Genomic DNA, 17,216 nt, shown 5'->3' with positions numbered 1-17,216 from the left:
TAATAAGATTTCCTACTGAACCACAGAGATCTATTATTTCAGTAGTAGCTGGAGCCACTGTTTTGTGTGTGCACACATCTCTGCCATGTAAACATTTATAAAGCACTTGCAGATGTCTCAAGGAGAACAGAAACATTGATCTTATCTTCAGGTGGTATTACAGCAAGCATATCACCTTGACTTTTATCTGTGTTTTTCCAATCTGTATTGCCTGAAGATAAAGCCCTAAAATACTACAAGCCAACAGCACTTTACAGCTGTCCTGACATGCTCACACCTCTTTCCTTGGGCCAGCATTTGTGCAAGGAAAGGCAGGGAAGGGATGACATATCACTGTTGAGCTTAGTCAAAAAGAGGCAGAAGTGGTGTTTCTGCTATCAAAATTTCTTCAGTCAGCATCCAAACTTGTGAAAACCTCATGGAACCACAGAACCACAGGCTGAGAAAAATCAAACCAGTGCTTTATATGGTGTACTTTATAATTCACTCAAATGCAGATGGTTCTAGTAGTAGCTCGTTAGCAGTAATGACTATTCCATGCAGTGCTGGATTATTCTTGTCCTTAGTGACTTCAATAATTATCAGACTGCAAACCCCTTTCAATAATCTCCTGTTGTCTTTCTAATTGATGCTTCCTAACCAGAATATAAGAACACATATCCCTGTATTTCCATGCATAGCTATCTCAAAAAGGCAACTATAACTCCACTTGCATGTGCAATTCAAGGCACACTAAACATATATATATACAATACATCATATTTCTATACACAAAAATAGAGATTGTAGTAGCTCAGGTTTCAATAGAACTTGGAGAGTAAAAACATTATCCCATTTCTTTAGTGCCACAAATTAGATTAATAAATATGCAGTAGGAGTTTCACTTCGAGTTTTTGGCACATTAAAGGTATGCAAATGAAGAAAACCAGTGTGAAAACATAGATTTTAATAACTAATCCAAACATCCCCTTTCAAAGAAATATAATTAATATAATTAATGTAATAATAATAATAAAAAGAAGAAAATATTATAGTCAGGCTGTTCAGTACTCAGGTTGTCTGTGCTGAAATTCATATTTACTGTAATCCAGGACTGCAGTGAGTTTCTCCCTGGTCTCACCTGCTGATCTTCAAATCAGACAAGCCAAGCTTTAACTTGCCCAACATTTCCAGTACATTTTCCTATTCTTTATTCAATCCTTAACTAACCATTTCAGTTTTAAGTGCAGGGATGGCCTGGCATTGGTGGAAAGTACCCAGATAAAAGTCATATCAAAACCCATCTGATGGTTGTAAATTCAGCAGCTCACAGGACAATCTTGGTGAAGGGCTTTAGCTTGAAACAGGAATGACAAAGCTCACAGCCCTTTAAGGAAATGTTTGGCCAATTTACAAGAGTCTGAAAAATTATTATTCAGCCTCTTGTGCCTGAAATTGGACAGAACATTTTATCCAGTACATTGCTCACTTTCAATAGTAGTCATTTCAAAAAAAAAAAAAAACCAAAAATAAACAAACTAAAACTTAGTTTGAAAACCCAGAAAAGACAAAAAACAGCTTCTTCTGAGACAAATATAATTCATAAATGCATGAGTTTCAACTCAGTAGTACTTCAAGACAGAGCCCTCACTAATCCAACCCTCCTTTGTCCTTTCATGAGATATTTGCTTCTCTTTCTCTACCCAAAGAAAAACATAAAACCAGTCCTAAATAAAAGAATACTTCCCAAAAAGCATGGCTGGTGTCATTATTTCTTGTTTACAAAACTAAGAAATCTTCAAAATACATATTTAAAGATTTATACGTTTAAAAAAAAAGTCATGATTCTGATGCAACCAGTCCAATAACAACCACGTGATGCTAGCATAAAATACAATTATGCTAATTTAAAATTAGGATAATTGTATTTTATGCTAGCACCTCATTAAAGCTTAAAAGCCAAAGGTGATAGCACATAGCATCCACATTTTATAAAACATGAACACCACTCAAAAGCTGAATTATTCTAGCTCAAATGACAGCATCCAGTGCAGCAAATTTAAAGCTCTTTTCTCCTTCCCTTCCAAAAATATTTCCTTCTTCCTAAGTGTGGGAACCCAGCACATTACTCCTGATGTCCAGAGCTACCGAGAGAACCCTTGGGGGGCTCAGGGGCCTTGGAATGTTGCCAAAAGCACTTGATGGATGGATTTTGATCCATCTAGGGATGTGCCACCTGTGTATGAGGAGATGGAACCTGTGGGAATTACCCAGGTGTGAATGGTGAAGGGAAGACACAATTATAGGGTAAATCCCAGATTTTGGGGTTTGGGTACAGGGGGGTTGTGGAGACAAGATGAAGGAATCAGGGCGTGTCACAAGGCTCTTCTTTCTTCTTCTTGCCATCCATCTTCTGCTGTGGTGTTGGCACTTGGGGATTGGTCTGGGGTGAGGGTGCACTTGGTGACGAGGGTGACAGGTATTGGGATAAAAGGTAAATCTGATATATGTAGTTTTTGTTATAAAAGATGTGCCTGCCTTGGGGGAAGGTCAGAGTGCCTTTGGCTGCCCTGCTGGTCAGATCCCGGTCGGGCAGAGAAGGGACTTTTTAGATAAGAAATAATAAACAATTCTGAAGACTGAAAAAACCCAGAGTCCAGACTCACCTTTTGAGGCCCAGCGTGCAAAGAACCATCCTGGGCGTGTGTGGGAGCAGAGATGGACAGCCCAACCCCATACTAAGAAGTCATGCACGAACCAATTCCCATCATTTGCCAGAAGATGTCTGAAAGCAAACCCCTGCACAGTGCAGCCCTGAGGAGCCCCCAGGGTGCAGGGAGTGCCAGCAGGCACGACTGGGGCTGGCTGGCAGGTGTGAGGTGCCCCCCAGGGCCAGACTCACCTCGGCACAGGGTCCCGTTGCCCACGTAGCCGGGCTTGCAGGTGCAGCTGTGTCCCCTGATGGTGTTGGTGCAGATGGCATTCTCATCACACTCGTGCTGCCCGCTGCCACACTCGTCGTGCTCTAAGTGGGGAGGGGGAAAGGAAAAAGAAAAACACAATTTATGAGATGCAGGGAGCTCTGCAGTGAGCTGATCTCCCAATGGGAGAACCAGGATGGTGCAGTGGTTGGCATGGGAGTCACCTATGGGCTTGCTCCTGTCCAGAAACCCAACATGTGCATGGCAACAGGAGATTATTTAGGGTTAGAAACAGGAAAAAAAAAGAACTGCTAAGGAAGCAAAGCAGGGCTGTGACAAAAAGCTACGGAGAAGATTATCAGGGAAGAATATCTGCTGTGAAGATTAACCTTTACATCACTGTCCATCACCAGCAGCAATGATCATAAATACAAGCTGAGTAACACAAGAGGGGCCCTACCAGCCTGCCCTTTAACTACACAGTTCAGCTGTCACAACTGCTTGCTCTAATTCATGTTGAACTGACTCTCTCTAATAGCAAGTAGTAACATTTCACATTTTTAGAGCACCAATCATACCATGGAGCCTCAAAGAGGCTCCCAGAAAAACAGGCCACGTTTTGCTTTCATCCAGCAACTCCAGCTGCAGCCCTGAGCCAAATTTGCCACAGCTCCTGCACTCCACTCTCCTGCCACCTTTTTGTTCTTGTAAAGCACCAGTTAGAGGTGATGAGCTACCTGACCCCAAAGCTGTCTGCTCCTTCCTGCAATTACAAGGAGCTTCCCTCACACAGGATTGCACAAAGAAAGTCTGAATATTTTGCACTTTGCAATTTTCTTCAGTGGAATTAAAAGAATGCAATCAATTTACTTAAAACCACAAAACAGATGATGGACATGAAAAAATCAGAATCTGGGACCCTTCTTTGTAGCTTTCATTTATGCAACTGCAATCATGGGGTTGAAATCCATATGCTGTGCTTTCCTGGAACTGGGATTTGCTGAAGCTTTTTAGCAGTGCATCAGGGTGTTCAAAGGACTAGAGACTAAGTCTGCCCTTCTACAGATCACAGAGAGGCAGTGCCTCTAAAACACGAGCAAAATGCTCATTTTTGCAGACTAAACTGAGCCCTTTGGAAGAGTCTCTCCATTGAGAACAGCAGCATCACAGGCTCTGGCAGGCTGCAATTAACCTCTGCAATGCTCTCACTCTAACACAGTAAAGAACAACAGCCAATTTCAAGATAATTCAAGACCTGCAAGATTTGAATGGTGAATTCTAAGGAATCCACTAAACCAAGTACTTCTGAAACACTGTTGATAACTATTTGCTGAACATATATCCAACATGTTTTCCATTTTTCAAATACATTTGACAGCAAAATGATATGGATTGCAACTATTTTCTCTTAAATAGCATCAAAGCAATATATCAGCCTCTCACTCTTTGCTTTTAGCAAGAAACACACACACTCTCATATGTGCCTGGCTTCAGCTGATAAACTCCTGCTTGAATTTATACTTGTTAGTTTATGCTGGTCCCTAGCTCTGCTTAAGAATTCACTGCAGCTTCTTGCCAGCTTTCAGAGCCTTACATATGCAGAATGCCAGGGTTCTTGAAGGGCTGCCTGTTCTCTCCTTCATCTTTGAGGAAACTGTACCACAGGCTGGTTCTTTGCTGCTTTGGTCTCATGGTTAGGCACAAAATGGATCGAGCTATCCTCCAAGGAGGCATTCTGCAGCAGCTGAAGCTGAATTATGCTTTCTTTTAAAAGAAAGCATAATTCTTTTAAAAGAAAGAATTCTGTCCTGTCCATAATCTCTCCCTCCTCTTCCTACTTCTGATTGTCTTGAGCTTTCCTGTGTCAGTAGTCTCTGTAATGAGCATGCCTTTGCAATTGGCCCATGTGTGTACACAAGATCATTCCTACTCCAATACTGCCAAAATTAGTCTGTTACCTTATCAGCACTTCAAGTAGAAATAAAGACTTCACAGTGGTACCAGATGTGGTTTTTTTCCAAAATACACAGGAGAGGATGAGTCTGCTATGCTGTTCTAGGACTCTGACAATGTAAATCACTATTTAGCATTTCTGCAGATGTGCGGATGCTGGAAATATCAACACATTTAGAACTGACAGAGCAGCTATGCCACAGTAACATTTTGTAAACAGAGGTCAGTTTTATCAAGGCTGATATAATTTAAAGAGTCAGCAACAAATCTGAACAGGGGAACCTGTTGTCTCAGATATCACGAGTTCTAGCATCATCATAGCACAAGGTGTTTGTATTATCAGAGCTTCATACCTTCCTGATGTTCCTCACAGGCAGCTCCTCTACTCACTGACTGTTCCAGGTCCTTGCAGTAATAACCTGACTCTCCTCACTCCTTTTTCCTTACTCTTATATATCACTTGTTCTTATTGATTACAGGTGTAGCCTGTTAATATCAGGCCTGCCTCCAGTCTTCAGCAACTGGTCCAGCTGCAACTCACTGGGGGACAAGATCACCCTCTACAATTCCCCCTTTTTCTTTTAACCACAGAGTTGCAATATTTCCAGAAGTATGTATTCAAATAAATTACACATTCATATATTTCATTTAGAATTAAGAGTTATACAAGTGTTCAAAACAGCATGTTACAGCACAGACATGTATATATATTTCTAAATATTAGTTCAGTTCCACAGCTTTTCCCAGTTTACAAAAGCACTTTTCTTCAAGGTCTTTTACACTCATATTTAGCAAACACCAATAGCTGTAATTATTATATTTTGACAATAATTTAGAGCTCAAGTCCACTTTCCCGAATCCACAGGGTTATACAGTCAGATCTGGTTTCCCCAAAAACCATGGGGTTATTTGGTCAAATCCAGTTTCCACAGGGTTATTTGGTCAAATCCTGTTTCCCCCGAATCCACAGGGCAATATAGTTTAGTCCTGAATCCACGGGTCATCCCAAATCCATGGGGCAATATAGTTCAGTCCTGAATCACGTCGGGGTCACCATTTGTTGTCTTAGATAACTCAAGTTCTATCATCACCATAGCACAAGGATTTAGTATTATCAGAGCTTCATACCTTCTTGATGTTCCTCACAGGCAGCTCCTCTACACACTGACTGTTCCAGGTCCTGGCAGTAATCTGACTCCCCTCACTCCTCTTTCCTTACTCTTATATATCACTAGTTCTTACTGATTACAGGTGTAGCCTGTCAAGATCAGGCCCACCTCCAATCTTCAGCAACTGACCCAGCTGCAACTCATTGGGGGAAATGATCACCCTCTACAATTCCCCCTTTTTCTTTTAACCACAGAGTTGCAGCATTTCCAGAAGTACATATTCAAATAAATTAACATTATTACACATTCATATATTTCATTTAGAATTAAGAGTTATACAAGTGTTCAAAACAGCATGTTACAACACAGACATGTATATATATTTCTAAATATTAGTTCAGTTCTACAGCTTTTCCCAGTTTACAAAAGCACTTTTCTTCAAGGTCTTTTACACTCATATTTAGCAAACACCAATAGCTGTAATTATTATATTTTGACAATAGTTTAGAGTTCAAGTCCAGTTTCCTAAATCCATAGGGTTTTATAGCCAGATCTGGTTTCCCCCGAATCCACGGGGTTATTTGGTCAAATCCTGTTTCGCCCGAATCCACGGGTCATCCCAAATCCATGGGGCAATATAGTTTAGTCCTGAATCACGTCGGGGTCACCATTTGTTGTCTCAGATATCACAAGTTGTAGCATCATCATAGTACAAGGATTTCATGTTACCAGAGCTTCATACCTTTTTGATGTTCCTCACAGGCAGCTCCTCTACACACTGACTTTTCCAGGTCCTTGCAGTAATCTGAGTCTCCTCACTCCTCTTTCCTTACTCTTATTTATCACTAGTTCTTACTGATTACAGGTGTAGCCTGTCAAGATCAGGCCTGCCTCCAATCTTCAGCAACTGGTCCAGCTGCAACTCATTGGGGAACAAGATCACCCTCTACAATCACCCTCTACAGGAACCTGCCCTCCATGAGAATCCTGATGCTGCTAGCACAAGGAGGACTAAAGGAACTTCATCTGCATGAGGATCCCAAGATTTCTTAGCAGCACTATGGCTGCACCGATGGGAACTTCAAATGAAGTTTTCCCTGGTGCAGAGGTGTCTATAGCTGATGTTGCTACAGGCCTAATAAGAATGAGAAAGCATTGATTTCCTGCCAAGGTACAAAACTCGTTTCATCCAGATGAAAAATCCTTTAGAATGTCTCAGTAGTAAGTTTTCCTGGGTTTTATGTGCCCTCACAGGAGCTCATCCTTTGGAACACTTGTGTGTTCACAATGGGAAGGGAGCATGGAAATGCTCACGCTCTGTTTAAACTCAAATAAGATTGTGACTAATTTGCAAAGAATATTGCTTTCACACACACACACTGCTTTCCAAAAATCTCCATTTGAGCACATCAAACAGAGCCTGCTTCTGCTTTAATGTTGCAGTAAATACTGACTATACACCAAACAAAATTGGCAGAGGAGGATCCTGCACAGCAAGAGAAAGGAGTCACAAACAGCATCACTCCAAAGCACCAAAGAGGGCAGAGACAAGACAAAAAGCCCAAAGTTGTCTCATTTTGACTATTTCCCTTGTAGCTGGAAATGAGAAGCACAAGAAAGGGACTCTAGCAAACGAAAACAAAAGTAACTTTTAGTTTCTCATACACTCATATATGTGTATGTAAACAAATGAGCTGCCATGCTCAGGAATGAAACTGTCACCATGAAGTCTGACTGAAGCCATCCATCTCTCTGACTTCTGTTTGCTATGCAATATAAACAAAATGAGCTCATGATCAAAGATGGAAAGATGAAGAGAATGGGCTTACTGAAAAGGACAGAATTCCATGACCAGCTCTCATTCACCTGGATTATTAATGTTTATTTCAAGAACAGCTACAACAGCAGCACCATTCTTTTCTTACAGGCAAGGTAATTTGTTTATGAAATTTTTGTGAACTGCCTTCAACATCAGCATTTCTGTTACTCAGGATTGTTGCATTTATTTCATGCTTTATGGCAAAGCCACAAGATCAGTTAGTTCATTGAGCCTTTCCCCCCCTCTCTATAAAACAAGGATATTACAAGATTCTGCTTTTTCCCTAGCATTTATCATTGTTCTGAAATCCTCAAGTGGTGAAGGTTTTACAGAAAATTAAAGGATATCAATGTCCTATTGCAAAAAAACAAAAAAAAAAAAAAGGGAAGAATCAAATGTCCACTGCTCATTTCCTTTGTACTTTATTTATTCTTCCTGTAAGTAAAGATGAGGGATGGAAGGATACATCATCTCTGATGCTTCAACTCTCCTGGCCCTATTTCCTACCCACCAAGCTCCTGCTAAGGCCAGAAAAATACCCATATAAACTTAATATTTTCTTTCTGGACAAAAACTGCCTAAAATTTTCAAAAGCTTTCATAAACTTTTTCAAAATGTTAGAGAGGATCTTCTACAAATTTTCTGAGTTCAACACCTAGGTCAGGCTATCTTGTGGAAAAAGTTACTATGAAGTTCATTTTTCCATTAGCTCCACCTGAGAAGGGCCATCTGCCTCCAGAAGCATTTGTAAGAAATTAATCCTCCTTTTACAAAAACACATGTTGTATGATTCTATACATCACCCTACAAGCCCATACCAACAATATCACAGGTCTGATGTTTCTGTGTGGGTAGTTTTACACCAACACATGCACAGCTGGAGAAGACAGGTTACCTCTGCTTTATTCAGAAGCAGCCTATTCCAAGTTTATCTGGACAGTGACAGAATTCATTTCAGTGCTGCATGGTCTTAGAGAGGTAACACATAAAAAGTGAAGTTAATTCACCAGAAAATAATTTCAAGCAGCTGGTTAAGGATTGTACACCCTGTTATAAGAAGCCCCAAGGCATCCCACAGGTAGCAGAGAACCCCCCTGCACCAAAACACAGCCTGGTCTGAGTGTGCTGATCCCAGAGCACACCCAGCAGCTCCCCAGGGTCAGCACAGTGGGGAAACCCTCCCCATGGAAGACATGAGGACATGAAATGAGTAAGAAATTGCTGAAAGAAGCACAACGACCAGGCTGCCAAGACAGCTGTGACTGTCACTGTCATGTTTTCTGAAAAATCTCTTTGCCCAGGATTTTTCTCCTGGGAAACCGAGAAGCCTCAGAGAAAATGAAAACAATATTATCTCATTTGCTTCTCCTGTGTTTTGCTGCTTTGGAATGGGGTTTGGAGATTGTTTATCCAACAGGTGGTTGTTTCACTGGTTCCATGTGAATTGTTTTTAATTAATGGCCAATCACCATCAGCTGTGTTGGACTCTGAGGAGTCAGTCACAAGTTTTTCATGAGTATCTTGTTAAGCCTTCTGTAAGTATCCTTTCTCTATTCTTTAGTATAGTTTAGTATAGCATTCTTTAATATAATACTGTAAAATAACAAATTAGCCTCCTAAGAACATGGAGTCAGGTTCATCCTTTCCTTCCAATGATGGAGACCCCAGAAAACACCACATGTGACACTCAGCATCCCCCTGTGAGTGCTGGAGGAGCTGGACCCCAAGCAGGCAGAGAGCCCAGCACATCAACACCTGCCAAGTACCTGTGTAAAGCCAACAAATGAGACACACCTGAGGCACAAGGAGAGCAGAACACAAGTGCCAACAGAACTGCTGTGAAAGGTCAAGGCTCTCCAGCAGCTGTACCATTCAACCACACCACGATTCAGCTGTGAAATCACTTGTTTAAATATCAAAAAAACTTTCAGCTGTCTTCAAAACACAAGTGTCTATTTAAGGCTAAGGAAGTTAAGCCAGACCAGGCTGTAGCAGCTCCTGCACCCCTCAAATGAGGTCTCCAGCTGCTGATGGCTGATTGCTTCAGTGTGAAGTAGAAATTGAAATATTCAAACAAGGACAAAAAAAGTCATCAACCTTCAGGTACACATACTGCTGTCAAATCCTTTTTACCACCACTTCTCCAGACTAATCTCTGCAAAGGAACCACAAAAATACTTTTGTTTTGTGGTACTTAAAAAATACCTTCTGTTCTGGGCTAAACTGAAGTGGAAGAATGCAGGAGGAAAGGCACTGGGGGCAGAAGGAAAGGTGCCAGACAAAGATTTTGCTTGCCTGAGGTAATACATTCTGCACAAAGCCTCCCACATGACACTGCAGAACTGTTTGTAAGGAAAAACAACCACAAAAAAATAAATCTGAACACATGCAAGGTACAAAAAAGGATTTGTCATGTATTTATGAAAGCAAATGGAAACATATCTACACATACATATAAACAATTAAAATAAAATGCACTTTTTTTCCCTTCATATGTGCATAAAATGCAGTGTTTGTGAAAAGCTCTAACAATTAACATCAGAAGCATCAGTCAAAAATAACACAGTTCTATACCTTTGAAATTTTGGGTATTATCAATACCCACATTCTTACAAAAGAGAGCTTTTCAATAAAATAATTTTCTATTCATTATCTAAGAGGGATATGGCCTTTGCTTATATTATGTTTGTATAATTTTAATGCATTTTCCAGAACTACCAGAGAATTTATAGGATGCCTGTGCTTTCCCATGTTGAGAGACTCAACACTGCCAGCACTTACTAGATTTGTATGGGCTACAAAAGCAGGATCTAGACAACTTCAGCTTCCTCTTTTCTCTTTTTTTTTTTTCTGTGCATACTTAGAGTAAGTCTAGAATTTGTATTGTTTGTGCTTTGCCTAAAATATTTAATTGAAAATTAGAACCCTGTGTTGAAATTATACAGCAAAGAACACATAGTGAAGCTAGGAACCTTTTGGTCAAGAGTCATAAAATCAGGATAGCTTTCCTTTGTGCAAAAGCACATGAAGGGTTTCAAACCTATAATTTCTAAAAGGGGTACTTAACACAGGATTTATTTTTAAGCAAGAATGCTGAAAATTTTATCTTCATTTTCTTTAAATAAAGATGCTCTTCTGGGATGGAATTACAGGAGACATTCCATTGTAGGGTTTTTCACTATAGCTACTTTCACTTCTTATTACAAGAAAAGGCCCCAATTTAAACTTGCTTACAAGGTGGAAACAATTTTCTTATTGTAAGAATTCTCTTTCATTACTTCCTCAAAGCCTTCATCCTTCAATAATAAAACATTCGTCTTTGCAAAGATTCTGACTATCCACTTATTCATACTTTCAGAAAAGAAATCTGAGTTGTTCTCTAAACTGTTGAGATAACAGCCAGCTTGTGGGGTGCAGAACCACAAATGCAGCAAACATTTCTCTGACCAAGAGAGTTGAGAGAGACAACTCACAGAACAGCAAGGTCATTGGATGCCACCATTTTTTATTAATATAGATATACCATTTGCATAGAGTACAGGGCCTAATGTAAAATTAATTATCTGGCAGCCATTAAGCAATGGTCTTTGAAAACTCAGAAAGGAGAAAGCCATCTCTCCAAATACTTCTAAAAAGCCAATACTTCTAAAAAAAACTAATTCTTTGCTGCATGTCATTAGAATTCCATGTAATAACTAAGGCTTTTTAAATGATAGATTAAAAAAAATTAATTTAGGCAGAATTGTGGACTTAGTGGTATCAGGATTTCAGCTCATAAGAAGTTGTGATGAAACAAAAGAAATAGCTTTTAAACAGACTGAATAAAAGGAAGCTTTATTCTGAACACACAGGAAGAATGCCCCATAGAAAACCAAGACAATTAGAAACAAGATGCATACATCAAACAAGAAATTACACTGGAGATGGTAAGCTGGTGAGTGATATAAGCTAATTGTGAATTCAGAAAACTCTGGGTAAAAAAAACCAAAATCAAATGTGTTTTTCTACTCACAAGAATCAGAGAAACAAATTAATTTTATTTTTACCCATTCCCAACTTGAGCATCTGAGCTCACCCTGCCCATTTCCACAAGGAAACAGGAAGAAGGAACAGGGTGCAGAGCAGAAAATTCCCAGTGTTTCCTTCTATCCCTACGAGCACCCAAACATCCAAAATGCTGGCTGAAGTACCCCCTTTGCTATTGTTTTAATAAGAAACTGAAATGCCTTTGTAATTTATGACACAACAAACACCTTCTGGTGTTAAACATGAAATCATTTAGACTGCATTCTAAAAGAGTAGACACATGCTGCTCCTGGGTAATTAGGAAGAAATGGTGGGATTTCATTTGAATATAAAATTCCAAATGTGCCTGCAGCTGCCTCTTGAATCACACTCCTTACAACCTGAAGGAGTTCTGCTCCACCACATCCCCTCTTGCCCTGAAATTCTCCATGTGGTCCCTCAGTCTGGGAGGTGGGCAGGCCAGAGGCACACACAGGATTCCAGAGGCCAGAACATCATGGATTTATACAACAGCATAATAATATTGATCAGCTTGTTCTCAATGCCTTTCCCAAAGGATCTCACTGTTCTGCTCAGCTTTGACCACAGCTGAGCAGTGAGCTGACATTTTCAGCATCTCTTCTGAATGGTAATGGCTAATTTAGAGCATTTGTGTATGTACCTATTTTTTTTCCCCCCCAAGGGAAAGGTACTTTATACTCTGATCTTCTGTTCTGCCTCACTACTTTATAAAAACAACTGCCAATAGTACCCATTTGAATTTCCATGAGATGAGTTCACTGAGCAGTGAAGAAATTCTAAATTGTTGTAATAAAAAAGTTTATTTTTGACTAAATCAAGATGAATAATAGGTAGCCTTGCTGACACTAACACTGCATTGGTTTTCTGCAAGAGGAGAAGAAAAAAAACCATGGATCTCTTGCTAGCACACTATAAAATATTTGCACATATACCTTAAATGCCCACAGAACGTTTTGTAAGGAAGTGAAAAGAGAGACATTTGGTTTTACTGTTTTCTGAATACAATCATAAAAAAGAAAACAAGAAATCAAAGTAAGAAGTGGAAAAGCTGAAGAAGTGAAATCTTGAAAATCCTTTGGATTTAGACACATTTCACCCCAATCAGAAGCTCACCAAAGTTAAAAAAAAAACAGCACTGAACAAACCAGATCAAATGGCTGAAAATGCAAAAATCACTGGAAGTGTACATGGTTGTTTTATCTTTATACTTAAATATTATTTCCCTAGTCTTTGAAGTGCATTTAAATTGAGTAGACGTGTCAAATTAGTAAATAATATTAAAATTATCAAAAAGCAGCTAATAGATTATTAATGTGAAGAGTCACAGTATAAAGGGTAATCTTTTACATTGAATTTTCATGCCCTATATAATAGCAAAATATTAGTAATATTGATATACAGAGAAATTTTAAAACAGATCCTTTTCAGAGGCTGATAATAAAATGGCAATCTACATGCTGGATACTCTGCTGCAATTCTGTGGACTTATTTCTGAAAGCCAGCTTATTCATGCCCTTAGCAATGTGCATCTTTAATTCTCAAACTTGCCAGCAAACTCTGAGCACAATTGTGGAGACAGGAATTGGATGCAATTCAGACAGGATCTACACAAAATATCCATTACAAGAGTGTGAAAATCTGCATTTTGCACACTTAGAGATGCAAACAAAAAATTCCATAAGGAAGAAACCACACTTCATTGTCAAAAAAAAAAAATCTTGTGTGAGCTTTGTGATGGCAAATCCCACCAGCAAAGGAATGAACTCTTCTGCAAGTACAGTTCTGCACTGAGCAAAGAGCTGGCATGGGCAACCACTCAGAGGCTGCAGAGTGAGGCTGAGCTCCACTAACACCAGGTGACTTCTCAGAACTAAAATTTAGCAAGGATTGCACATTGACTGCCTTAGAGAACCAGAGTAGTCCCTAAATTAAATGGTAATAGAGGGCACAGGAGCTTCATGTCTGGTCCTACAAGCTCAGAATTAATCTCTCAAATTCTTCCACAGGTTGAAGGAGGTATACAACCTATTGCTCCAACAGAAAACAATTTTTTTAAGACTAAGGGATATCAATTATTAAGACAAAGCCCTGGAGGAACAGGAAATGATTCACAAAATCAACAAAAACGTGATACTGTACACATGGGAAACGTGTTGAAAAGCAAACAGATACATCCTCATCTGCAAGAACAAAAACATCTTAAAACTGTTTCTCCTTACCAGATTTATATATCAGAACAACCATTGATGCACTGTTACTTCTAGAGATATGCAGTGACCTAGTGTGCATGTCTGTCTCTAATTCACTTATTTATTTACTTAAGGAATCCCAAAGAAACTCCAGATTTCATAGAAGACACGGAATGGCCTTGGGGTGCAATGGTCAGTCAGAGCACATGTCCATGGGCTGGGATTCTGTCCTGAGCTTTCCCTCCCCCACAGTACCTCACACAACTCATCCTGACTGAATTATAAAGCAGAACAGTGGTTTTAAATTGGAACATGCTAAGCAGTAGGATCATCTTGATTATTGCTATGGGATGTTAAACTTCTAACACAATCCCTTGCTTTTTCATAAACTAGTTAAGCATCAAGGCACTGGACTTTTATGAGGTACCTTGATTGCATATATTGATTTGTGTATTTATAAACCACTAGTTATTCCAAATTCCTCTAGGTAGTTATTGCTTTTCTTGACATAGTCACAGAGTTGGTAATTTCACACAGAAAGCAAATAAAGCCTTGAATTCCATGTGGTGTACCATGCTGAAAGAAAGCAGCTCAGCAGCTCCAACTAGACTGCAGCAAGGCATTAATACTGATAGACAAGAACACATCAGTTCTGTGAAGTTCTCAATTTCTCTAAATCATAGGACATTCACTTAGGAAAATAAAGAAATCACACCTGATGACAGCATCTCAAGTGCCTGAGACACCAGCAAGTGCCACTGCCTAATTTACAGCTTTCAGGAGAGATGCTTGTTAACATTCAATCTGGAGATACTGTTTTATTTTGCTTCATTGTTGTAAAAAGCTGAATATGTTCCAACACCTGCACTGGGTCAGGAAAAAAAGCCCTCAAGCAATATGCTTCATTTTATTTATATAGCAATATAACAGGACAGGCTGCTTTTTATCCATAAAATTGTGAAAGCTGCATACTTCTATCAAGTTGATATCAGAATCTCATCTTTCAGGTGTTTTCAGTTCAACAATACCTGAAAGCTTTACTCTGCAGAAATCTCAAAATCAGTAATACAGAAAGGATGTAATAGACCTTTGGACGCAATTTTTAGCCAACATTTCATCACGGCTTCATGAACTTACATTGGTGATAAAAGTTCTGTAGAGCTCCAGTTTCCAGCACTCCACAATGCTTTAACTACCACATGGAAAAGAACTTCAAAAAGTAACACATACCCCATGTCAAACAAGCACAAAATCCCCTTAGTGCTATTGCAATACAGAAAGGTGGAATTGTTTCTAAGTGAACTTGCACGTGGGACAGATGTGTCAGTCTGCTGACACAAGAACTCATAAAATCACATGCAAGATTCTGTAGCAGAGCTCAAGCATAATCAGGACAGGACATGCATTAATTCCCTGCCCCCATCAGAGATGCAAAGAAAAGGCTTTAGGAGTGCTGGAGTGTGTGTAACAGGTGATATTGAAGTCAAAAAGATTTAGCATACTCCTGATTTTCTGGTCACCAAGTTAGACATCACTGAGCCATCAGGTTTTCCTTTATGTTTTATCTACTGCTTTTTAAATAAGCAAATGCTGCCAGGACATTTTAGGCTTTTAACCCAGCAAAGATGGAATCTTGCTTCTTCCTGAAAGTCAACAGGAAATGTCAAATCATAAAACCACTTGGGCTGGAAAGGAGCCCTCAGATCAGTGAGTCCAACCATCAACCCAGCACTGCCAAACCCACCACCAAACCACACCCCCAGGTGCCTCACCTCCCCATCTTTTAAATAACTCCAGGAGGGTTAGTCAGCTACTTCCCTGGATGAACATCATCATATTACAGGAAAACACATAAATCTGACCAAAAAAAAAAAAAATACACTGGAGCCACATTCATATTTTCTGAAAAAATCCCTTCGCCCAGGATTTTTCTCCTGGGAAGCTGAGAAGCCTCAGAGAAAAATGAAAACAATAATTATCTCATCTGCTTCTCCTGTGTTGTGCTCATGTGGAATGTGGTTGGAGATTGTTCCATTGCATTCTGCTGTGAGTTGTTTTCACTCTTTGGCCAATCAGGGCCAAGCTGTGTCAGGGCTCTGGAGAGAGTCAGGAGTTTTCATTGTTATCTTTTTAGCCTTCTGTCTGTATCCTTCCTGTATTCTTTAGTATATTTTAATATAGTATCCTTTAATATAATATAGTATCATAAAATAATAAATCAGCCTTCTGAGAACATGGAGTCAGATCCATCATTCCTTCCTTCATCTGAGGGCAACCCAAAAACAATACCCTGGTTGTAACTACTGCAAAAAGCCAGTGAGTGCTGACTGACATTCTCAAAAATGGATGTTGAAAAAAATCAATTTTAGGTATTTAGGTATCTAAATTACTAAATGGTTTATTCTCTCGGAGTGCTGAAAATCTAACTTCCCCCAATGGATTTAACTAGGAGAAATGGGCTCTCAGCACTTTAAAAAAAATTTAAAACAAAAAAATCAAAACAGGTTAGTTCTTTATGTCACTCCTGCATGCAACACTTCAGCTAACTACTTTAGCCTCACAAATAACTACAGACCTTGAACATGGAATGAAGTGATCAAATTACTTTACCCCTCAAGATGTGCAATGTCAGCATCATATATGCTCTCAACTCACAGAATTAATTTTTATTTGAAAGAAGAAACAGAAACAAGTGCATCATGGGGCATCTGTTTTTCCCTGGAGATATTCTACCACAACAGTGATCACAATAGGCCCAAAATTGGCTTATGAGATCTGACAAGATCACAACCTGGGCTCCTTTGGCTGCTACTGCCCCCTCTTAGATCAGCAAAACAGTGCACAGCTTGCAGATCCCACTGCTAAGACAAAAGATGGATCAAACAGAATTTATATATCATACATTGTACAGGCTTCCACAACTAACCTACCAAAGCATACTCACAGTAGGACAAAAAAAAGGAAATTCAAATACAGGATTTTACAAGAGAACTGATGATGAGGCAAGAAAGGAGTATTTTCCCAAAAAAACAACTTAGAACATAATTTTGGGGATAAAGAGGCAGTAAGTTGAAGTACCTAAAACCACCAAACACCACTGAAAGCATTGCAGAAATATGAAGTCCCATTGACTTCCAGGCTCCCTTGTCTGTGTTACCCAAAATCTCCCTGCTAGGATAGCACAGGTGAGAAACTGGGG

The 17,216-nt window shown here is 39.5% G+C and overlaps 1 protein-coding gene across 1 annotated transcript in view; it reads right to left on the bottom strand.

The window, feature by feature from the left end:
* The window catches only part of NELL1 (neural EGFL like 1), a 299,917-nt gene that overhangs the window by 112,684 nt on the left and 170,017 nt on the right, over positions 1-17,216 (bottom strand). Inside the window, exon 14 of the mRNA XM_050975915.1 lies at positions 2,882-3,004. Within this exon, the coding sequence (XP_050831872.1) occupies positions 2,882-3,004 (123 nt within the window). The remainder of the gene's footprint in view (positions 1-2,881; positions 3,005-17,216) is intronic.

This window comes from Serinus canaria, chromosome 5 (assembly GCF_022539315.1).
Source record: "Serinus canaria isolate serCan28SL12 chromosome 5, serCan2020, whole genome shotgun sequence".
Classification (NCBI taxonomy): Eukaryota; Metazoa; Chordata; class Aves; order Passeriformes; family Fringillidae; genus Serinus; species Serinus canaria.
The sequence above is the reverse complement of the archived record's forward strand: the minus strand, read 5'-3'. Positions and strand labels throughout refer to the sequence as shown.